At 31.0% G+C, this 25,939-nt stretch overlaps 1 protein-coding gene across 5 annotated transcripts in view; it reads right to left on the bottom strand.

Annotated features, from left to right (window-relative positions):
- Positions 1-1,231: 1,231 nt before the first annotated feature.
- LOC107445767 (uncharacterized) overlaps positions 1,232-25,939 on the bottom strand; it is a 47,969-nt gene continuing 23,261 nt past the window's right edge. For all 5 annotated transcript variants that reach the window (XM_087150969.1, XM_087150972.1, XM_087150973.1 and 2 more), the window contains 9 exons: positions 19,335-19,498; positions 16,452-16,635; positions 12,693-12,909; positions 11,217-11,461; positions 7,857-8,035; positions 6,138-6,330; positions 4,225-4,396; positions 3,594-3,733; positions 1,232-1,461 (listed from right to left, as the gene is read on the bottom strand). In XM_087150969.1, the coding sequence (XP_087007095.1) occupies positions 1,385-1,461; positions 3,594-3,733; positions 4,225-4,396; positions 6,138-6,330; positions 7,857-8,035; positions 11,217-11,461; positions 12,693-12,909; positions 16,452-16,635; positions 19,335-19,498 (1,571 nt within the window). In that variant the 3' untranslated portion in view covers positions 1,232-1,384. The remainder of the gene's footprint in view (positions 1,462-3,593; positions 3,734-4,224; positions 4,397-6,137; positions 6,331-7,856; positions 8,036-11,216; positions 11,462-12,692; positions 12,910-16,451; positions 16,636-19,334; positions 19,499-25,939) is intronic.

The raw sequence follows: 25,939 nt of genomic DNA, 5'->3' as shown, positions 1-25,939 counted from the left end.
CTATCTAAATAAGCTATCTAAACTATCTAAATAAAATATAAGCTACTTACCAAAACATTTAGTTTTTGTCACTTTTTCTTACACAAATGTGCCAATCTAAAATTTTAAGTACTAAATTTGAATTCACGGTTATTCTGGTTGAACGCAACAGTTTTTTCAGAAATGTGCAACTATAATCGAATGCAATACGTTGAACACGCATTACGTCGTAATTTCTGATCCGATAACCTTATAAAGCAATAAATTGTTCTCTCGGTCAAACGACAGGTTGTGGTAGAAATAGGTATACGACAAGTATTATTCAAAACAAGCAAAATACACAAAAAAAATTTAATAGAATATTAACTGTATATAACTGTCTGAATAAGTCATGAAGTCAAATGTGCCAAAACGATAAGATGATAAGCACATTTTTGATGCATAAGTTCCTAAACGGTCATTTGACCGGTTAGGGTATGTTTAGTGTTTATAACTTTTAAACTATTGTTTTCTGGTGATGAAGAGTGCTATAATAATATCTAGAAGGAATGTCTAATAATAAGCGTTCATTTTTTGTACTCTTTCACTAGACTATCCATTAAAGCCTTTCAAGATGGAAAGAAAAGTAACTATCTGAAAGACATCGGAAATATCATATTTCACTATTTATTTCAGATTTACCTTAAAAATTTCTGGTTCTAACCAAAACTATTAGTATATTTTTGCTAGTAGTTAGTTGCTAAACAAAATTAAAAGTATATTTTTTGCAAGTAGTAGTTTTTGCTAGTAGTAGTAGTAGTTTTGCAAGTAGTAGTAGACTGAATAAAAATGAAATAGAGTTTTGTAAATGAACAGGGTTTCAATGTCTCTTACTGAAATTCAGCGTTTTTCAATAAAATCGCAAAAATTCTTAAAATTATTAAAAATGATCAAAAATTGTTAAAAGGCATTTAAATAAAAAAGAAACCCGCGGTGATGTTTTCATTTTAAAGTGATTCCATTAAACGCTTCATTTTGATTTTACAAAATAATATTCTATAAATGTCGAAAAGACATCAGAAAGGTCTTAGGATCGAAACCCGGGCAAGGCATGGATATTATTTCATTCTCTGTACTGTCTGTCTTGACTGTGGGAGCAACGCTGACCCGCCTGATATGGTGCCCCTGAAAGAGTGGCCAACCTGACTGTCTTGTAATTGCCTGAATCGACGAAATGATAACACTGGTGGACATTGGAAATAAAAAGAAATTCTAAAATTGGAAATTCAATATTTATTAGAAGCATTGATTACATTGTCGGTCAATATTACATTTGGAAATTGATATTTTCATGATCTTTTAAGCAGATGATCTGTCGGAGCTGACTTTTCCTTGGATGCCATTGTCAAAACGGAGCAGGTATTGATCATTGATAGTTCATGGAATACTTCTTGTACCACATGGCAATGTGATCTCCTTCTGACAATACTGTTTTAATTGGACCTGAAAAATAACAAAAATATTTACTTAATTCGCATAAAAAATAATTGCAATGAATGTTAATTTAAAGTATCAAAAAAAAAATTTTCTCTACTCATTTTTGATGATATTTTGAATAACTGTGTGTAAAAAGATTTTAGACCATTTTTTTTTTGTTGAAATTGCGATCGAATTAATTTCATCGTTTTTATTGGTGAATCTCTTACTACAAGGAAAAAGAAAACTTAAATTTAATTGCTACTTAGAGAAAGACAGAGGGTCAATTTTTTCGCCTCAAACAGAAAAAAGGCATTACTTTTTGTCTGAAGGTAATGCTGATAACTTAAAAATTTTGAGGTGATAGCAGCACAATATTTTATTTTATAAGCATTGTTGAACAACCGACCCAATTTTGGGGTTACCACTACTAATGCAGCATTGTAATTTTGATTAAAAAAAATCCAGAAGACAAGGAAACTCCTGCATCAAGTATTTGGAGAAATTTTCCTCCGATGGATGACTTTCTAATAGGACTAAACCCTATTTGCGTTACATGGAGAGCAAAACAATGAAAACCTCCCACGGTTATCCCGATGGCAAGGGACTCTAACCCATGAATCTACCACTGAGGATATTTTGCGTCAGCACTGCGGTTGGTGTGAGCCGGATGAGGAATTCGTACCAACCAGCAATCGCTGGGTTTCGAACCCGATTCACCTAATTGGACCGCGAACGCTCTTTCCCCTGAGCCACCTCGGCTCAGCAGCACAATAATTTTATTTTATATTTTATATTATAACCGTCGTTGAGCTGGCGACCCAATTTTTTGGGTTTACGACTATTAATGTTCAACGCCGTAATCTTGCAATATTGAACCCAATCCAGAAGACAAAGGAACTCCTGGATCAAGTATTGGAAGGAATTAGCCTTCGTGGAGGACGGCAGCACAATATTATAGTTTTCATTGTTACATAGTTTTTCATCGCTTTAAATAATATTTTATTTTAGTGGATTGTTAAGAGGATGCCACATCACTGGAGAAATTTTTCATAGCAAATTTTGTCTCATCTCCATTTGTATTTCAAGATTTAAAGTTCAGTGAAAAGTGGGATAAGGTAAATTATGAGTGAACCATGAAGTTTCAAAGGTTCGCAAAAAACGCAAGCAAATTATCAAACTTTCCCATTTCATAAGTCTAAGTAATCCTGACATGATCCGTTTGAATTTTGATATTTTTTGAAACAATGTTAACATTAACATTAAACATAATTTAAACATTTCCCTAGGCTTACCTAAACTCAATTTTTATCTATACTTTAAATTACTTGTGTAGAAGGAAGAGAATTCGCAGTAAAGAGTTTCTCCCGTGATATATTATCCTTTAAGGAGACAGAAATAACATTCTATTTTTGTTAAGCTACGGAGACGAACACAATTTCTTTAATTACAAAGTAACTTATTAATGCTTGTGAACAGAATTTGCTTTTGTTATTCATTGAAATGTGTTCTATTCTACTTAATCAATAAATTTTAATATTGTAAGCAGTTTTAAATTTTTTCAAAGCTAAGAGAGTTCCTGTAGCTGCAGTTGCTTACTTACATACTTCGCATTAGAGCTGCGCAATGGGCTATTGGCGAAGGTGTGAGAAACATCTCTAAAGATGATTCGAAGACATGTCATCACAATTTTGATCCTCTGCTGAATGATGGCTCCCCCAAATTGGTTGCCCTACAACCTGCGCGCAAAGTCGAGCACTTTACAGTAGAACAGTTAAACGAGCAACGATACTACACACCCTCGGTCCCTTCGTAGCCAGATCAAAGTGGTCATCCACCAGCAAACTGACCGCAGCCAGTGATGCTTGGTTTTGACGTTGGGGAGAGTTCCTGAAGAGACCTACACATGTTATAAAAAATAGCACACAAACTGCCTAAATGAGTTCAAATTTAATTCTCCGAAATATTGCCATAGAGTCGGGAGTGCAGCATTGTCCAGAATGTTCACATGCATCTCATAGATAATGCTCCCAACCACAGGAACAAACGAACCCAGACCAAACCACGAGAAACACACCCACACCATTACGCTTCGACCCCCGTAACAACCGGATTTCAGGGTACTTTTGTCCTGATAGTGTACACTTTGGGACTCTTACCTGTTTCCTCGTGTTCAAAAGTATTTCCTGCAGCTGTGTTTTTCTTGTAAAATAACCAAAACTTTCCGTCTTCTGGATCATTTGGAATGTCGGCCACTTCATAGATATCCAACTTTCCAGATACTGATTCGTATTTGAAACTATAAAAAAGTATAAAATTAGTTTTAATGCAAACCAAATATTAGATAATTTTAATAAAACTGAAATTTAAATGCTGTATTTAAAAAACGACAAAAAGTAACTAAATTACAAGAATTTTTTATTGTTTTATCCCTTTCGGCGGTGCAAAATTTTTTTACAATTTTTAGACAACTACAGTCGTGATAAAATTCGTTGCTTCGAGATAATTCCACGAAAAAATAATTTTTAATAATTATTTATTATTTTATTTAATAATGGTTGAAACAATTTTGAATTGAAAGATGTACAAATTTTTACATCATTTTAAGGAATGTAATTTTGTAAGGCAAAATATAATATTTGAAAGACATCTTTGAAATTAAATACTTTTAAACAGCCTGAAAAGGTTAGCTTCTTTCAAAAAAATTAACTAAATACAACAGTGGGAAATAAACCCTGAAAATATATTAACATCGAAATAACATTTGCAAATGAAAAAAAAAAATCTTACTTGTATTTTTTGTCTTTGAGGGCAGCGAACTGCATCACATCAAATGCTGTGAAGTGCTTTGGTACTTTGAGTACTATTGTGTGGATGACATCTTTACTGTCTCCAATAAACAATGAGTACTGGACTTGAATCTTCGGGCCCAAGTAATCATGTATTTCAGCCACAAGGTCATCTGTAATTGTAACAGAAAATTAACGTGATCTTCATTCTCGATACGATGTAAAATTGTCGCAAGAATTCAACATTTAAAAGGCGCAAAAAATGAAAACATTAACAATAACCTTTGAACTAATGCTTCGATTTTAGGTAACATTCAATGAAGGGATGACACAGGTGACTAAAAATGTAAACAGCGGCAGTACATAATTATTTTTTTTTATATGTGGAAACAAAATTATGTAAATCGGCTTATACGGAAAAAGATTTACATTTTAAGTTGTCTGAGGACGTACAACAAGCAGAGGAGATTTCACAACTATAACAACAATAGCAAAACATATTCTCGATTCGAAGCTGTGCCACCTCACTGGCGTAACTACCAACTTGGAAAAGATGTTGCAAGTGATAGTGAAACAATATAGTAAGTTGAAACAATTTTCTAAACTTTTATAGCTACCTCATCAACACTTACAGCCTAATCGATATATACAAATATATTTTTAAAAACTAAAACAAGACTTACGTTTACGTAGAATGTTTGCTAACACTTAAGAATTTTCTACCTTAATGGCACAAGTTAAAGCTATGAAAACACATTTCCTACTAAAAAAGTAATTCCTAAACTATATCTATTTCCAGCGTTTTGTTTCTTGAATTATCCATATTTCTACAGAAATAAACTTTTGATGATATGCAGGATAAGATTTTTAACCACTTTTCAACGTAACACTCTATAAAAAAGATGTTGCCAAAATGTTTATACAATCGAACCCCGCTATAATAAACCACCTACAGGCCTAGAAATGAGTTCACGATAAACGCTGGTACACTACATTCAAAAAAATATTCGGTAATGTTATTGTAAATAAAGATTTCAATAGTACATAATTTACTTTCTATATTATTAACTAACTGAATGCTCAGCGGCCATGTCGTATGATTATGCGGCATGTAAAAGATCCCTGGAGTGCCTTATTGACTCTTGGCATTTCCGGCAAAATTAAATTCCTAGTGCACTTTAGCATCCAAATAGAGTCTCGGTGCTGCCATCTAGTGTGGCAGAAACTAGACGTCCAAATTAACATGACCAACGGTATCTCACCCATTGTGGTGGTCCTGAAAGAGTAGATACCACCTCTGAAGAACTCACTAGGTCTGCTCATCGGCAAGACCGATTGTGTAGCTCATTGGAAATATAAAAAAAAATAACTGAATGCGTTTTACACCACTGCAAAACTCTTAATCGGAGCTGTAAATAACGATTAAAATATTCTTCATTTAACGAAGTGGTTGTCACCCTATAACGAATATTTAAGATGTTTATCTTTTCAATTTTCATTACTTTAGAATTTTTTTAGACGTCTGTATCAGTTAACTGAATAACAACGAAAAAGAAATTTTTCACAATAAACAAGTTACCGATTTCGCAGCAGTTCGCCATAAACGAAAGGGACAACGGAAACGTTCGCTGCAACCTAGTATTCACTATTTCCTGGGTATTTCATAGTGGGGTTTAACCAACATACCCTAGAAGGGAGATGGCCTTCGCACGGGTTACCATAAGCGAGAAATCTGATCCTTTAGTACTCCAGATGTTGTTTCATATTTCTTATTTCTCCCCCATGACTGAGTTTATGTTCGATCAATCAGACTACTAATCTGATCAGTGCGGAGGTCTTCTCTCTTTCAGGAGGTGTTGGTTTAACTGTAGTTTAAATATTGGGAGTAAATTGTTTGCGGACAAAATAACTTACCTTGGTCCCTTGAACCGGAGCAGTTGGTGAAAGAAATATCGACCAGGGTCTTGTCATTCAGCAAGGGAAGAATTAAATAGGTGGACAGAAAGTCAGTTGGTAGCACCTTCATGGATTTTATTAGAAATCGAATAGCCTTCAGATGATCCCAGTCTTCAACGCTTTCATTAATGGCGATGCTGGACAAAAGCGCCTAAAATATTCGAAAGCATTTACCTTGTTTAAACTTGTATACATGAGTTAAATTTCAATAAATAGTAAAATTTAATTAAGTGAAAAGTTTTGAATATACAGTTACATGAGTACATTTGTTACAGCTAAAGTGTAGAAATAATTGTTTTACAAATTATCTAACTAATGAGCTGATTAAATAGATTTGTTTGTTAAAGAGCCAAAAAATTCCCTAATTAGTCTGCAAACTACCTAGATAATTTGCACATTATCTAGGAGATACTGCTTAAAATAAAAATAAGATCTCTTCTAGAGCAACAGCAACGTTTCTGCACGCTTAAAGTAACATGTTTTTTTCGCTATCTAAGAAATCTAATTATTACAATCAAACTATTAATAAATTAGCAGATAGAATCAATCATCAGTCACTTTAAAAGCTGTTTTACCAAACGGTTTAAAATATTATAAGAATTAAGAAAATAAGCATGATTTCTAGTAATTATTTTTTGATATCTAAAGGATCAAGTAAAAAAAATCAACAAATTAGTTAATAGAATGAGAAGAACGTCAGCACTTTAAAGATACGGCACCTTAAACGAGCTCATTTTTTAGTAAAACGCAGACAATTTTTGTTTCCGCACTTTAACGGAACAAATAAGTTAATCTTGCGATTAGCTTGTAGATACTAAGCACTTTTACGATTTTCTAGATTTAGCGGTAATACAAAACAGGGCATTCTTTAGACATAATTATCAATTTAAATTTTTTGGTAAATTTCGGAAAGGCGAATAGAAACTTTATGAAAATTTGACTATCTATAATTAAGGATGATGAGAGCAAAGGATTAAGAATAATTAAACATCTCTTTGTTTCACAATTGTGATTATCAGCATGACATTACTTATAATTAAAATTAAGTATTGAAATATTATTTAATTAAGATATTAATTGGGAAAGAGGGATATAATGACACTTATCAAATCATTCAAACATGTCACTGAAAGTTGCAGTTTGAATATTTGTTATACAATTATATGTTGCTGCTGCAATTTGATGTAATTCAACAGCAATGATAAACGGACATTATGAAATTTTCACCATTTAAAGTAAATTTTATTCCTAAAAGTAAATTGCCATTTTCTTTGTTTTTACATTTGATAATAACTGTTATAAAATTCATTCTTATCTTTGTTCTGCTTTGCAGATACTTTCTGAATCAAAATTTATAAAATAAGCATTAAACATTTGAAAGTATTTTTTTAACTTCAGTGTGGGTATGATAATAAATCAATAAAACATGTTCAAGTCCGTTTCCATAATGCATTTATTTGAAATAATGTGTTACGTTAAAATCCTAGAATATCTTCTCACTATTTTCCTTTCTTTCTTTCAAATAATATAAGAAATGTCATACAAAAACTCTACCTGTATGTTACAAGATTATAGGCAATTTTACCAAATGAAATGAATCGTATCAAAATCACTTCACAAATTTCTGAAATATTTACTGCGGAAATATCCTTTTTTATCACGAAACAGTACACACACCTGAGTAATAAGAGCTGTTCTCTGGACATTTCCGAAACTTCCACTTGGATTCTGAAGTCTCATGAACTCTTGAATGATTCCTTCGTAAGCATCTAAAAGTTCCCTGTCGTTTGGAATTAAATTGTACCCACCTTGTCGAAATTTGCAGGAAAGAGCCATTACCGCAAATGCTTGAATATCTGCAAAGAGAAAAAGTATAGATATGAAAGTATGAATGGAAAAGTATATATATATATATATATATATATATATATATATATATATATATATATATATATATATATATATATATATATATATATATATATATATATATATATATATATATATATATATATATATATATATATATATATATATATATATATATATATATATATATATATATATATATATATATATATATATATATATATATATATATATATATATATATATATACAGTGGGTGATCGGTTAACGAACATAATCCGTTACAAGATTATGTTCGCTATCCGAATTGTTCGTTAACCGATCATCGATTCACCATAGACTTCTATGTGAAATCGATTAATTCGTTCTGGAGATCCAAAAAATTAAATTTTAAAAAATGTATAATTTCTTAGTAAGTTTCTTAAAAAATAATACATGCATACAGTCTTGCATATTAATCAGTCCTTTTCATTTCATGCTTATGGGGCGTTGAAGAACATGTCCAATGTCGATTGCTTTTCTCTCTTTCTCAGGATTTTCCGGAAGTAATTAATAGCATTATTGTTGTAAAGATCCCCAAACCTACTGACATCAGCTTAGTTTGGGTGCCATTCTAAGACCATTGCTCTGACATCCTCCCCCTTTTTCAAAAGATCTTTAATGGCAGATGTCGGCATTGGTCCTCTTTCATCTTCCTCTTGTTCAGACATTTCACTGTGTTTCTTGGTGTTCTTCATTCAAAATTTCTTGGAGTTCTTCTGTCGTCAGTTCATCTTCATGTCCCCATTATGAGCTCTTCTATGTCATCTACTATGCCATTCACCTCCAATTCCAGATCTCTAGCAGTTGTCAAAATTTCAGAGGTGTCTCCCTGATCACCTCCGTCTCCTTGAACGAAGGATGGACACAGCTTCCGCCAAGCAGAAATCAACTGTCGCTGTGTGATTTCTGACCACGCCTTTTGAATGATACGAAGAGGTTCAAGAACGTCAAATTTTTCTTTCCGAAACTTTTTTAAAGTCATTGTTGAGGAGAATTGGCTTGCTTCAAAACACCGACGAAACAGCGCGTGAGTGTACAATTTCTTGGAAGCCGCAATAACCTCCTGATCCATCGGCTGAATCAGCGAAGTCGTATTCGGAGGTAAAAACTGAACTGTCAGCCAGGGAACTGTCAGCCAGTCTGTCAACAAATTATCTTCAAGATCCTTTGGATGTCCTGGTGCATTGCCCAATAGCAGCAGTGCTTTCAACGGCAAATCATTGGTATCAAGGTAGTCCCTGATGCTATGGGCACAAACTAGCCATTCCTTGAAAAGATTCTGTATGACCCATGCCCTCTAATTCGATACCCACATTACTGTCAGTTTGCTCTTAGTTATGGAATTTTTTTGAATGCTCTGGGATTCTCAGAGTGCTAAACGAGAAGTGGTTTAACTTCATATCACCACTAGCGTTAGCTCCCAAAAGTAACGTCAATTGGTCATAGGTTTATGCCCAGGAACACTTTTCTCATCTTTCGTGATGTAGGTACAATTCGGCATGCGCTTCCAAAACAAACCAGTTTCATCACAATTAAATATTTGTTGTGGACGATACCCTTCTGTTTCAATGAATTCTTGAAATTTAAGACAGTACTTCTCAGCTGCTTCTTTATCTGCACTAGCAGACTCACCATACATTAATACATGTTTAATTCCAGACCTTTTTTTAAACTTTGTAAACCAGCCAGTGGTAGCCTTGAATTCTAACTCCTCGGATGACGAACCTCGAGTTTGTTCTTTCAATTTCTCACAAATTTCTCTAGCCTTCTCTTGAATGATAGGCATACTAGTTACATCTCGTTTCATTTCCCGTTCATTTATCCAAACTAAAAGCAACCTTTCCATTTTATCATGGATGGCACTTCTTTGCTTCGCAGATGTGATTTTCGTTACTCCTTCATTCTCCATAATTCCAGTTTCATTTAGTAATTATCAATACTAAGCATGCTTTAAACATTTCTCCTTTCAGTGATCTTATTTTGTATGCAAAATGATAATAAATGTTTAATATTAATTTTTTTTAAAGTCGAAAAGTGTTCGTTAGAATTCGTTTTGTTCATTATCCGAATATGTGTTCGTTGTCCGACAAAAATTTTTTCCTGAAAGTGTTCGTTATCCGAATATGTGTTCGTTATCCGAACACAAAAATCTTTCCTGAAAGTGTTCGTTAACCGATCACCCACTGTATATATATATATATATATATATATATATATATATATATATATATATATATATATATATATATATATATATATATATATATATATATATATATATATATATATATATATATATATATATATATATATATATATACACAAAGTAAAGAAAACATCGAAAAAATTACCGAATATTAAAAAATAAATAAGTAAAGGAAAAATTATTTTAAAAAATATATATACAAAAATACGGGAAAAAAATATATAATCAATTCATCAGCTCACACGATTATATCCGTAAGAAGGAGTGCTTTCTAATATTTTATCACTATAGCCAAAGCAAAATGAATCAAAACAATAGCGTGAGGAGCACTGAGAGATTAAAACATTTCTTACAACGAAATATAATAGAGCACATTAGGTCATGAAAATCATGTAAAAAATAGGAAAAAATGTAAATGAAAAACAGAACAAAACATTAAACGAAATCTATAAAAATAGTAGCGAATTCAAATGAACTTACATGAAAGGGAAAATTTTCAAAAATGGTTTAAAATATTTTCGTAGTTAGATTGCCAGATCACAAAATATGAAAACAGAAGCGCAAATTCAAGTAAAAGCGTAAATAGAGGGATTTTATTTCATTGTGCGTTCTTTCTGCCGAATTGAATGCGCTTGATTTGTCGGTTACCAAGGATGGGTCCAAAAATAGATGTGTGTAATATTATACTGGATAATTTTAAGGAGTATACGTTTAATAAGGTTGATATTTAATTATTCAATTTTAATGATTTCAGAAAATTAACTTTTATTAAAAAAGGAGAGATAGAAAAAAAACATGAATTGCCTGTTTTGCACATAATTTTAGCCAGAATTTGCCCGAAATAGATTTGCGCATGGTAAAAATTATATAAATTAACAAAAAAATTAAATGAATATAAAATCTTAGTTGAAGAGCCTTTACCTCTGTTAAAAGGCAGCTCGGATGAGCTTTTGTATATTTTTAGGAGGTTGTCATATGCTTTGGCCGGCCATGTTTCATTGGCGTTGCAGAGGGCCAAATAAGATGCCGGATGCGTGAAATTCTCAGACGCCACTTGTTTTTTCAGAAGTTCCACCAAGTTGTGTCCGTAGAAATTTCGAGGGTTGTGACAAGTGGAGAGTATGGAGTTTATGAAGGTGCTCAGATGCTCACTTGAAATAGTATCACTGGAAGAGATAAAATAGATCTGAATTTTTTTAGGAGAAAATATTATTATTATAAAAATAAATCTAGAGTACTTAGTATTCCAATATAAAAAAAATGCATTTTTAAAACTTTATTTTGGACACACGCTGAACTTTCACATGACATTGTTATTATGAAAAATAAATATGTAAGAATATTTGGAAGAAGAGGCTAGTTTGGACTATGTTCATAAATTTGATAAACAGGCTTACTAATTACTTCGGTTTTTAATTTGCCACTTAAAATCTAGTGTTTAGTCTCGCAAATAATCATGAAAAGGTAACGCAGTTTTGCCAATATTTATCCAAATTTCTTTAGTGATAAATAACAGAAATATTCTATTTGTATACAATCGAATTTTTTCTCCTATGTTGTTAAACATAATTGTATGCGTATATTAGCGTTAAAATACATATTAGAAAATAGAACTTATATGGAATACACAATAAAAAAACACACAAAAATAAGTTTCGAAATACAATCTATTATATTACTTTATGTATTTATAACATATTTGGGAGAAATATAATAGAAAAATAATTAAAAATATTTTTGATAAAATATAGTATAAAAATATAAATACCATTGGAATATTTTTGGAAGCATCCATTTGGGGAGGAACGAACGCAATTGCAAGAATGTATTTTTTAATGTAAGAAAGAAAAAAAAAGTTTTTTTACCAGTCTTAGTTGATTAAACACAGCTCTCTTTCTTAGTAATTATGAAGTTTCATTAAAACCAAAATATAGCTTTAAATTAATACCGAATTTTCATAAATTTATAAATTAAATAAAAGCACAAATATAGATCAATTTGCTTGCTGATATGAACTATTCATTTTTAAACTTTTAGTTCATTTTGTTTCAGTTTTCTGTTGTCTACGTGACAGAAGAATTTTTATTCTGAAATTTCCAAAAATATTAATGCACTTACGCACTCACTCTTTTGACTGTTCATTCTCTTGATATTCAAGTTCTTTGCCAGTAAAGCAAAAAAACAGAATTCTTTATAACAAATACACATTACTGTATTACAGTATAAAATTCTAGAGAGCAGCCATAAAATACAACGCTATTAAGTATTAAATTTATTTTACTAATGTTTTATAATAGCCTGAGATTTTTTATTTAGTTCAAGATTTAAAAAAAAAGACAATTCTTTTTGTGTATGAACTACATTAGGCTCTAACATATCAAACACAAGTTGAATTACCGCAGTAAGGCTATTGAAATTCGCAGTTCCCGTTGTTTCACCATAAGTTCTTCCTTGAGATTTTTGCCGTCAAATTTAGCTCCCTCAGATAAGGAGAGGGCTGTTACAGCTTTCGGTATATGGTTGATCCATTTCCAGGAAGTTGAGTTACTCTTCAACCAATTAACAGCTTGCCAATAAGCTTCTTTAACACCCTCTAATCCTTTAGTACTAGTATCTGTATCAAATATATAAATACATTTGTATATTTTTTTTTCTTTATTTCCAGCAGCAGCACTTGATATACATCATTCGCTGGAGTGTAAAAACACTCCTCACAGACCCATAAGAAATAACAACAAATTAAACTGAAATTTAAAAACATTAAAACATTTGAAAGACAAAAAGAAATTAAATTGAATATTAGCAATAGAAATATAAACAGAAAATCAGTCAGTTAGCAGTGTCTGTAGCTGTTACCTAGCATTACAGTATCTGTCATAGATGTTGCCAGTAACTGCGGGGCTGACCCCCAGGTGATCAGCAGTCATTGCGGAGTCCTCCCCGTACAAGAAACAGTTTTGATCGGGAAAGATATTAATTCTATGGAGCAAGGCAGCCGTGTCCAATTTCCAACCTAAAGGCAGCAACCACATTGCGTCTCGGGTGATCAAGGATCTTATTCAGAATCTCCACCCAGACCTTGTCACCAATTTATTCATTTAAATTATTTTCATCACTCTTAATTATCGTGTTTTTAATTATTCTATTTATGAAAGAGTAAGGAATTTCTCTCTGCGAGCTCTGTAAAATATCAGCACCTTTTTTAGCAAGAAGATCTGCCATCTCGTTTCCATAGATATTACAGTGACAAGGAACACAATATTTTTTTAAAGACGAAATTAGCACAAAATTCTCTTTACAGCTTTTAATTTCAATAGAGTCCAAAAAATCAACAGATGTTACTGCTTGAATGTGGTCGACAGATATAACCACATTCTCTATGTCATCCATTCTTGATAATAGTTGCTGAGAAGTAGTTCTAATAGCCTCCACTTCACCACATTTGAATATAAATGAAATAAGCGTTTGATCTAACGACCGGATTTTCACATACTAGCATTCAATTTTAATGGGTCGAAGGCCTAATATTCTATATTATATATAATATTCTATATTATATTATAATCTATATTGTATAAAACGCTAATACGTACGTATGTATGTATGTATCAATAAAACAGATGATATTTCTTTTCTCGCGCTGGCAACAGTCTTCATTTTTAATTGATTGGATTCGGCGTGCAAGAGCACGTAGTGAGCAACCAGATAACAATAACCAGAGTGAGCATTATCAGGTTGTTCAATTCAGATTCATGCACTAAAAACATGACAATATTTAATTTAAACTCAATTAGGAATTAATTAATTAATTGAAGTGAGAATGCTTTAAAAGGCCGCTGTTGAATTGATATTTTTCTACTGGGGGCTACCTAAACGTCTTAAAAACGTATAAGTGTCTGTATTGAATGCATTGAATTTTTTTATATTTCGCGTTTATTTTTCCATTGAATTTTCACGCTTTAAAATGCAGAATATTAGTGAAGCAATATTTGATAATTTATTTTGCTAATATGTTTCTTATTTAGCTAATGTTTCGATTTTTTCACCATGTACAATCTAAATAGCTAATATACTTTTTTAAAAGCCAATAAGAACATTGGTAGAATTCTTCTACATAAGTACAATACTATGTCTTTGATGATAAAAGTCTTTGATGATAATATATTATGTCTTTGTGCTAGAACATTGTGTTCATTGGCGAGCGAGCGCAGCAAGCCATGGTTCACGGCGTGAACCACATAGGATTGCGTAGCAATTCTCGGGGGTTGGCGAGCGTTAGCGAGCATGGGGGCGGAGCCTCCTAGTGTTTTTTAAATATGTTAATTTATGAGAACAAATGAAATTTTAAGCTACGAAATAAGGCGCAAAGTTATATTTAATCTGAATCAGAATTAATTTTCTTCGAAGTATTTAGATTCCTGGTCCTCAAAATGTGGGACGTAGTCGCAATGTGTGGAATACGGCCCAATAGTTTGGTCAGGAGAGGGGTTGAAAGTTTGAGCCCCTTAATGTTAATTTTACTTTTTGCATGTTTCGCCCAATCTCGAGAATTAAGGGAATTCACAAAAATTTTGCTCACAATTCTAAAATAAGTATCTAAAGATATATCCATGCAAAAAAAATCACTTTTCATAATTATTTGTTGGAGGATAGCAGAAAAAAAAATTTGAGACGTTTTTTGCCCAAAACGCTTAGAAGAGAGGAGGTATCGGGATGGATTACCTTTACGAATTCACACTAGTTGTATCTTTATGGTGACTTTTTTCTCAAATTTATGCTATATGTTCTTCTATTTGAAAAAGATTTATAAATCGTTTTTTTTATTGAACACACAAGTCTTTATTTATTTATTTATTCTCATATGCATGGGGATAAATAAATAATTAAGGCTTGATTTTATATATATATATATATATATATATATATATATATATATATATATATATATATATATATACAGTAAAACTTGTGTAAGTTGACCACTTGTGGTGCATTGTTTTAGTGATCAACTTAGACAAGTGGTCAATTTATAGAGGGGGTGGGTCATTGTTTACTTTTTCGTTTCCTATATCATATTGCTATATATTTAAACTTTAAAATTTTTAAGTCAAATAAAAAAAAAATTCAGAAAATATGCAAATGAATATCTTAAGAAATGTGTTTAAACCTGAATGAACTTCAATTTGATACATATAATTCTAATATTTAACAATTTTTTTTTAAAAAAATTATTTAGTTAGTTATGCATGTGAAGTGTTTAATAAGTATAATTTCTTAAAATATCAGAACACGAAAACATGTAATTTGAAAACTTTAACAAAATAAAATTATTTGAACACTTTAAAATTTATTTACTACACTACAAAGATCAAAGACCATAAATAAAGGATCAAAGCATATTTCAGAGCATTCACTTATTCAAATGCTCACTATTTCAACTGAAAGAGCAACTTTTCAACTAACACACTTGTTTTCAATGAACGGATGAAAGAATTGGTCAGAAGCTGACCCCTTACAGTTTACCCTGATGGTCAACTCACAAAAGGGTTTAGATTAGCTTTCTACACTATTTCACCAAGCAAATGAACTGTTAACATACATTGCAAAAATGACAGAAAATTTTCTGAATTTTTTTTTTCTGGTCAACTTATGAGGGTTTTAGAATAGAATTTCATAGTACTCCTAGACAAAATTGACTTATTTCAGTGGTCAACATACAAGATAGACAGGTGGTCAAGCTACAAAGGTTTTGCCTCTTTATATTATATAGGAAAAATTCCGTTCTTGATAATTGAGGTCAACTTATGCAGGTGCCCAACTTACAAGGGTGGTCAACTTGGCAGGTTTCACTGTATATATATATATATATATATATATATATATATATATATATATATATATATATATATATATATATATATATATATATATATATATTGCTAACACTGAGGCAAATCTTCTTTAGAAAAAACCTAAACGCTGACCATTACATGAGAATATCAATATAAGTAATACTTGAAACGAAATAATTTAGCTATCAATTTCTCACTTTTTTTTATCTGTTCTTAAGCGAGGATGGTGGACGTTGTTTTGTTACCTTTGCTGAAACATATAAAAAAGGAAAGAGACTTAAAAAAAATAATTATTGATGCTTACCGATGTTGTAGATTATTTCAAAATGTTCTCGACTCAATGGAGTAAGCTCGAATGTATCAACATAGAAATGAACAGTGACATTTGAGTGGACAGCTATTGGCTTCCTTTCATCGTTGTTGCCACACCACTTCACTCTTTCTCCAGTCCTGTTGGCTGTGATGGTCAGGTAAACGTAACTACAAGACTAAATAAATAGATGAATGAATAAATACATGAATAAATAACTAAATAAATAATAAAAATACTGACTAAGCAAGGAGATAACAGTTTTGTACCTTGCCAGACCTAATGCAAAAATCGCAAGAAAGTTTGATGATATATTTTTTTGTAGTGATAAAAATATATGAAAAAAGTGATGAATTGATTGTTGATTGACGCAGGGTTCATCATCTTCGAGAGAAGTGAGGTGGTTTTTTTAGCGGTGATAAAAAGGAATTAATTGCATTTTTTATTTTTGGTCTGATAACATTAAATTTTTTATTCCTTTTGCCTAATTGAAGGAAATAGTCTTTTAAATCTTTACTTCATTTTGTTGCGATTCTCTTTTTAGTTTTATGATTGTTAAGTTACAATATTTTTTAAAATTTTTACAGGAAGAAAACAATTATAACATGAATTGGTATCATTCATACACTGCACTGATTGTAAAACACGGTTCCCAATAGACCACCGAAGTGGTCGGTTGATTGACCATTTAAATTAGCCTGCCTAGGTACCTGAGTTTTGCGGTATCGGTATTTGTTACTGTTCTGCCATAAAGTGATTGGCTTCACGCGCAGATTGTCAAGCTACTAATGGGGATTAAAGTTGTGATGACACATCTTCGGATGATCCGAGAATGTTTCCTGTGCCGTCGCCAATAGTCCACTGTGTAGCACTAAAGTGACGCAAATGAAGTACTACTATTGCTGCATTGGCATCAGATACAGAGCTTCCGTTAAATTCTAAAAACTCAAATTGGTAAGATAGTGGCTAAATTTAAGTTGAAGATTTCTGGTTGTAGCAGTTATGAAAAGTTTCACATTTGTACCGTTATGAAACACAAAGTTTTCGCTTAAACACACATTTTCGGGCAATTCCATTTCTTTCAAAGAAAATTGTTGAATTAAAAGTTCGGGTATTAAGCAAACTGTTTTAACAGATTGTAATCCCAGTTTTCATTCTAAATAGAACTATTTATAATCAGTTACCATAGAGCAGGGATGGGCAAACTACGGCCCGCGGGCCTACCGTGGCCCGCCGGAAGATTTTATCCGGCCCGTGGATAAAATTTTAACTTGCTAATCCATGTCGAATATAAACAATATACATCCTTTTTCTTGTCTACCTTGCTTAAAGCTATTTTTGTTCTTTCTTTTTTAACAAAGTACTGGTACTGGTGACGTTTTTACTTTCTCTATTTTTGGTAAAATTGGTGAATTGGTAAAATTTTGAATGCAGAAATTCTTTATACAGGGTGTTCCAAAATTATCTTTACAACTTCAAAAATTCATAACTTCGAACATAATTAGGATATTTTTATTCTGTGTTTTGCATGTATGACTGCAACTAATGAAGTTTTTTTTCAATAGGCTGAAAAGTTATAAGTGAGGATGTGGACACCACAACAGAAAGCTCAATGCGTCTCATGGTTCATAGAGACGAAATCAGATACACAGGTTCAACGGAACTTCAGGGCAAATTTCCAAAGAGACCCACCATCCAGACCCTCCATCCGTGCATGGCACACAAGCTTCATGAGCACCGGATCAGTATTGCATAAAAGTGGAGCCGGACGACCCAGCACAAGTCCAGAAAATGTGGAGCGAATACGGCCATGAGGCGCATTGAGCTTTCTGTTGTGGTGTCCACATCCTCATTTAAAACTTTTCAGCCTATTGAAAAAAAACTTTATTAGTTGTAGTAATACATGCAAAAGACAGAATATAAATATCTTGTTTATGTTCGAAGTTATGAATTTTTGAAGTTGTAAAGATAATTTTGGAACATCCTGTAGAATAGCCGTAGATTGGCGCTATCTGAAGCAGTTTGAGTTTTGCAAATCATGCCAAAGTTTGAGTTTTACAAATCATTACCAAAAGCTAGTTTCTCAAATTTAATATCTCTTGCTCAGAAAATCAGTGCTATGTTTCCTTCATCTTATAAATGTGAACAAGTGTTTTCAACTATGAACCTTAGAAAAAATCATTTCAGAAGTAGACTAACGGACAAACATTTAGCCTGTTTCCTTAAAATAAGTACATCACTTGGAACCTCAGTATAAGGAACTTTTAAAAATGAAATCGTAATTTCATTCATCATATTTAATATTTAAATTAAAACTTGTATATCGTTTTTTTTCTTCCAATTTTAGAAGTTTTTACTTAGCCCACCCAACTTTTTTTCTTTCGATTTTTGGCCCTCAACCGAAAAAGTTTGCCCATCCCTGCCATAGAGCATAGAAATCAATAAAGTATTACAAGAAGAAAAAGTGACGTTGCTATGATAAAAGAAGAATGAAATTTCAATTTATTGAAGTAGAGAAGCATCAAGTTTTTTCTTGAAAATCAGACATAGAGAATTAAAAAATATTTAACTTTTCTCCTTTGTAGTGGCAAACTATTTTTCCTGACTTAACTTAATTCTATATTTTCTACTCTTTACTTAATTCCACATTCAGCAGAATATTTATTTTATTTCTGAATGGTGGAGAACAAATGTTAACTTAAAAAATATTTTCTCTGCATTATTTATGTGTTTACATTTAAAATTTTTATATTTTCTTTGAAAAATACTTTATTTATTGATTATAATGCATTACATTTTTGTCCAATTTCCTGCTATTTTTAATGCGTTGTTACTTCATGCGTAGTTTATATAAAAGTTATAAATATCAGAAAATACCTTTCCTTCAAAATCCAGGTGTTTCAGTTCAATTTCCAACAAGTTATTATCAGGATTCAAAATATTCCAACATTTGTTATATCTGTAATTTCTTGGACCCGGATAAGTTTCGGTAATGTTGCCACTCAGTTCTTTTAAATCCAAGCATTGAGATTGAATTGGCCCTGTAAAAATAATTTAAGTTTAAGAACACTGATTTTTATCGTTTGCTGATATTTATCGTTTTACCAATGACTTGTTTTAGTGATTTTAATAGCCCTATGACGCGGAATTTTCACTAAACATGCTTTTCATACTTCTTTCATTATTTTGTATTAAATCAGATCATTGAAATATTATATTTAATCTATGATTATGCAATACAGCATGAAATATCGGTGTCTTATTCTGAGCTAAAATCTTCCAAACACGATCCACAATAATTTTCCAAATTTTAACTTATTTGCAGTTATTTAAATCTAAAGGTAACAGTTATTCATCATTGAAATTTAGTTACTTTACAAAATCAATTGTTGTTGAATTTTCGAATATGAATGGAAAAAAATTCAAACTACTTTTTATGTGAATTTATATTTTAATACAAAATAATTCCGATAACCTAACATATTTTAGTAAATATTACACTGTTTTTAAAATAAGAAAGAACAAAATATATGTTTACTTTTAATTAGAGCATCAGTAAAATCTATATATATACGAGACACCGATGTCCCATCTGCATCAAGGGGTAAATAATATAAAAGCGTGAAGTTGAATTACATTTTTGTGAATTTTTGAGTGAAACAAGAAACATACAATTTCATATTGAGTAAAACATACATTTCCACATTGGCATTAGGAGTCTACTGTTTATCGTGCTAAATCCGATTCCAATTTATTTTGGATTAAAATTTCCACCAAATACGAAGAAGTTGTTAATTTAAAATAAAGTAATTCTGTATTTTTTATGAATGATTAAATCAAAAAAGCATTTCATTTAAAATTAAATTTAGTATAATAACTGTTGAAAAAATAAATTCATAAAAGATATGATTAAACAAAATATTGAAATTGTGTAAAACTACCAAAAGATCTACACATCAATATCTTACATCATACCCTCCAACTTATGAGGATTTTGAAAATAATTCTTTCTAGTGGTAGCGAACCAAAGTAGAAATTTTTAAAGCAAATGAATTTATCATAAAACTTTTATCAGAACTTAAGAATCTAGCCATATGGCCTGCACTTTTATAAGTAATAGTGGACAAGTTACGCTAAAATTAATTTTTTTTAAATATTAAGACATTAATTTTGCTTCCGTCTGAAAAGAAGATTTCTGAAACTACGGAAATTCCGTAGCAGTTGGAGGGTATGTCTTACATGCATACTTGCACATAAATAAACGTCTTATGACGCAAAAAAACATTGTGAGCATTCATGAACAAGAAAGTTCTCTATCTAATCAGAAAGTGGATAAAAAAAAATTTGACTTCAATACTTCACTGTTCATAGACACGAAATTGATTAATGGGAACGCGGGAATGATAATAATGTTTGTTTTAAAAAATATTAAATAACACAATTTTTAATATGATAGCGTACAATATAAATTAATTAAGCGTTGTTAACTCCGAAAAAACAGTCGTTAGGGTGGCAAATAATATTTAATAATTCATTACACAAGCTCTAATAAATTTTCGCTTCAAGAGTTAATTTTCCGAGAATAACGTAGCCGTATATTTCTAAAAACTTTAAACGTTTCAAAGTAATAAATAAAATGTAAAAAGACAAAATATTTTTGCATAATATGTATGCATTAAAGTAAAATTAGAAATAAAATTATAATACTTTAGAAACTAACTAACAGGCTTGGTGCAAACATAGAGTTTCACATTAAAGTAAAATAGGATTTAAAATTATAAAATTTTAGAAACTAACTAACAGGCTTGGTACAAACATAGAGTATCACATTAAAGTAAAATAAGAAATAAAACTATAGAACTTTAGAAACTAACTAACAGGCTTAGTACAAACATAGAGTATCACATTAAAGTAAAATAAGATTTAAAATTATAAAACTTTAGAAACTAACTAACTGGCTTGGTACAAGCATAGAGCAGCACATTAAAGCAAAATAAGGAAAAAGATATAAAACTTTAGAAACTAACTTACAGGGTTGGTACAAACATAGAGTAGCACATTATATTAAAATAAGATATTAAATTATAAAACTTTAAAAACTAACTTACATGTTTGGTATAAACATAGAGTAGCAAACAAAAGAATAGAGACGAAGCCCCACATATTTCTAAGATAAATTCGATAGAAATTGAAAAGTCAGAATTCAATTCTCAAACAACATTAGCGGTCTTATATGAAGCGTCTTATCTTCAATGAATTTCATTATACTTCATATTTTTGCCCGGTTTTAAGAATGATAAGGACATTTCAAGATTTACCTATTCGAAAAGATAAGATATTCTGGGAAATTCGTTTTTTTTTTTTTTTTTTTTTTTTTATTTTTTATTTTTTTTTTTTTTTTATCTAAATGCATTTGTTATACAAACTGCAAAAAAGGATGCGTTTCCAATGTTAGAGATATAAATCGGGATATCCCAGAGTTTATTATTTGTTTGGCACTTAAAAATAGGAATTATATCCTGAATCTCGAATCGTTATTTTCACTTTATCGTTTTGTAAATATTATCACTTAAAGTATCAGTATGTGTTTATTTGTTGCACAATCAATGCTGAAACACTTGATTCTACTTTAAGTTTAACTCTTAGTACTCTGAATATTTTAAACATGCTAATGAGGAAAAAAAATTAAGAGCGAATTAATTTTTTATATAATAATTTACGAATTTAAGAAGGCCAGCCAGAAGGAAAAATAAGAAATGTCCACCATAATGTCCAAAGATCGTTGAGATAGTAAAAAGGATCGTAAAAGAATACAAATAATCTTTGAAATATTAAAATAAAAAGTATAGATGCAATTATATTTATGTTATATTACGAGATATTTTATAATTATAAAGATTTTCCGGTTTTAATAGCTTTTCTATTATTTCTGGAAAAAAACACTCTAATTTTTAAAGAAAAAAAAACACTCTAATTTTTAAAGAAAAAAAACACAGTCCACTTGCATTGTTGCACTTTGCACAGTTGCACTTGCATTTAACCAGGGCGCTTCATTCAATGTTATTTTTCAGAACAATTGTTAATTCAGTACAAAAAAAGAGGTTTTGGTGATATATTTCTGGTTTTAAAAGTTAAAAGAAAAAAATAGTGCGTGGAGTCCCTCCGCGCGGAAGAAATGAAATTTCATAATGTGGAAATGAAAATAGGAAGGGGTAGAAATTGATTTTTAGTGAAATCATATTGTTTCTTTAAGACAAACTTTATTAACAATGCTTACAATTCACAACTGTTCGCATCTTTTAATTATCATTTTCGAGTGGAGAAATATCCAAATCTATAGCATTTACAATGGGATTATGATAACTAAAGTAAGATACGAAATGTTTGAGTTCTATTTTTTCAATATTTCTTGCAAAAACTGCATCAATGGTAGTTCTCCCTTTGGTTGTTGGATCATTCCTACCATTTATCATTTCCAATCCAAATTTGTCTTTAAGGAAGGTTAATAATGCTTCAGCTTCAGGTAGCAAAAAATTCACATTAAAATCTCCTGCAAGGATCACAGGCCGCTCACAATAATCAATTTCTTCACCAGTAACGTCTGCCAGAGCTTGTGAACCTGCAGTGGATAGTGGCAATAAAGATTTTGCAATAAATAATTTAATATCCCTCATCGCTGAATTTGGTGAAATATAAATGGCAATAAGAAAAGAGAAAACCTAACAATCAATTGATATTCACAAGAGACGTACCTTGACATAACCATAAATCCGTCGCATTGTCCGTGGGATTGTTTTCACTCATTTTTACTATTGTTATCCACTAAGTTTGAAAATAAAAAATACTACCCTATTAAATTATGGATGGGTGATCGTGTAAAGCTAAGGGTGGTGGCGCTAGTGGTAAAATTGCTCTTTCAAAACTTCCGGGTTATTGCTTCCGATATATTTTTACGCCGCAGATTGAAAAAACGCGCCATCATATTATTGCATGATATATTTTGAAGTATTTCACATGTACCGAGTACTCTCTTTCAGCCTTTAAACTTCAACATTATCATATTAATATTATAATAATAGAATATTTTCTAATTAGGCTAACTTAAAAAGATATTTTTGGCGACATTTTATTCAAATGTAGCCAAATAAGGGATAAAATACAAAACATGGCAAACCTGAAGAATTATTCACAATGAAATATTAACTTTCCAAAATTTTTTTTGGTTTTACGACCTCTGAGAATCAATACATTTCTTAAAGCTCTTATGAATGGTACAATTATGTTTAGATTTGAACCCAAATTACAATAATAAAAATTATCCGAAATTTATCCGTTTATTAGCTATTATTCGCTATTTCCCAAAGAAAAAATAGTTATATTTAAATACAGAACTTTTTATCCACGTTAAAATATCGAAAAATACATAAAAAAAAATAATATAAATAAAATAGAAAAAAAATTAAAAATCAACACTCTTAAGGTTTTGAACCCAGGGTCTCCGGGACAACAAATCTAATTTCCCCAAAGCGCTACCAACTTCGCAACGCTTCACACGCCATCCTCACGAATATTTAGCTTAAAACACCTCCTCCCGATTAGTCAACAAAATATCTTTTGGGTCATTGTGGGCCCACTAATAGGTCTATAAAAAAATTTCTTTGATACAATTGTTTGTTAAATTAAATTCTAAGTTCGTGCCCAGTTAGACGTTTATAGGTTAATAATACAGAGAGTTACGGGGTGTGATGTGTGCGTGCCTCCTGATACAATTTTTGTCCCTTTTTCAGCCATTATTTGCTCTTTAGCAAGGAACAATAATTCTTTTCATATATAGAACACTTTATTCATTATAAAATATTGAAAAAGAAGTTAAAAAAATAATAAAGAATAGAATAAATAAATAAAGAATAGAATAAATAAATAAATAAAAATTATCCGAAATTTATCCGTTTATTAGCTATTATTCGCTATCTCCCAAAGAAAAAATAGTTATTTTTATATACAGAACTTTATATCCACGCTAAAATATCGAAAAATATATAAAAAAAATGATATGAAATAAATAAAAAAAAAATTGTAAGTCGACCCTCGCAGGGTATCGAACCCAGCGTCTCCAGGACAACAAATCTAACTTCCCCTGCAAAGCGCTACCAACTTCGCCACGCTTCAACTGCCAGACTCACGAATATTTAGCTTAAAACACCTCCTCCCGGTTAGTCAACAAAATATATTTTGGGTCATTGTGGGCCCACTAATAGGTCCATAAAAACATTTCTTTGTTACAATTATTTGTTAAATTAAACTCTAAGTTCGTGCCCTGTTTGAAGTTTATAGGTTAATAATACAGAGAGTTACGGGGTGAGATGTGTGCGTGCCTCCTGATACAATTTGTGTCCTTTTTTCAGATATTATTTGCTCTTTAGCAAAGAAAAATAATTCTTTTTATATATATAACACTTTATTCATTTTAAAATATTTAAAAAGGAGTTAAAAAAATTATACAGAATAGAATAAGTAAATAAATAAAAATTATCCGAAATTTATCCGTTTATTAGCTATTATTCGCTATCTCCCAAAGAAAAATTAGTTATTTTTATATACAGAACTTTTTATTCGCGTTAAAATAGCGAAATATACATAAAACAAATAATATAAAATAAATTTAAAATCAACACTCGCAAGGTTTCGAACCCAGGGTCTCCGGGACAACAAATCTAATTTCCCCAAAGCGCTTCCAGCTTTGCCCCGCTTCTCACGCCAGCCTCACGAATATTTAGCTTAAAACACCTTCTCCCAGTTAGTCAACAAAATATATTTTGGGTCATTGTGGGCCCACTAATAGGTCTAAAAAAATTTCTTTGATACAATTGTTTGTTAAATTAAACACTAAGTTCGTGCCCAGTTTGAAGTTTATAGGTTAATAATACAGAGAGTTACGGGGTGAGATGTGCGCGTGCCTCCTGATACAATTTTTGTCCCTTTTTCAGATATTATTTGCTCTTTAGCAAAGAAAAATAATTCTTTATATGTATAGAACACTTTATTCATTTTAAAATATTGAAAAAGGAGATAAAAAAAATAATACAGAATAAAATAAATAAATAAATAAAAATTATCCGAAATTTATCCGTTTATTAGCTATTATTCGCTATCTCCCAAAGAAAAATTGGTTATTTTTATATACAGAACTTTTTATTCACGTTAAAATAGCGAAAAATACATAAAAAAATAATATAAATAAAATAGAAAAAAAATTGAAAATCAACACTCTTAAGGTTTCGAACCCAGGGTCTCCGGGACAACAAATCTAATTTCCCCAAAGCGCTTCCAGCTTTGCCCCGCTTCACATGCCAGCCTCACGAATATTTAGCTTAGAACACCTTCTCCCAGTTAGTCAACAAAATATATTTTGGGTCATTGTGGGTCCACTAATAGGTCTAAAAAAAATTTCTTTGATACAATTGTTTGTTAAATTTAACACT

This window comes from Parasteatoda tepidariorum, chromosome 9, assembly GCF_982258835.1.
Source record: "Parasteatoda tepidariorum strain Cologne lab strain chromosome 9, Ptep-v5.0, whole genome shotgun sequence".
Lineage (NCBI taxonomy): Eukaryota > Metazoa > Arthropoda > Arachnida > Araneae > Theridiidae > Parasteatoda > Parasteatoda tepidariorum.
The sequence above is the reverse complement of the archived record's forward strand: the minus strand, read 5'-3'. Positions and strand labels throughout refer to the sequence as shown.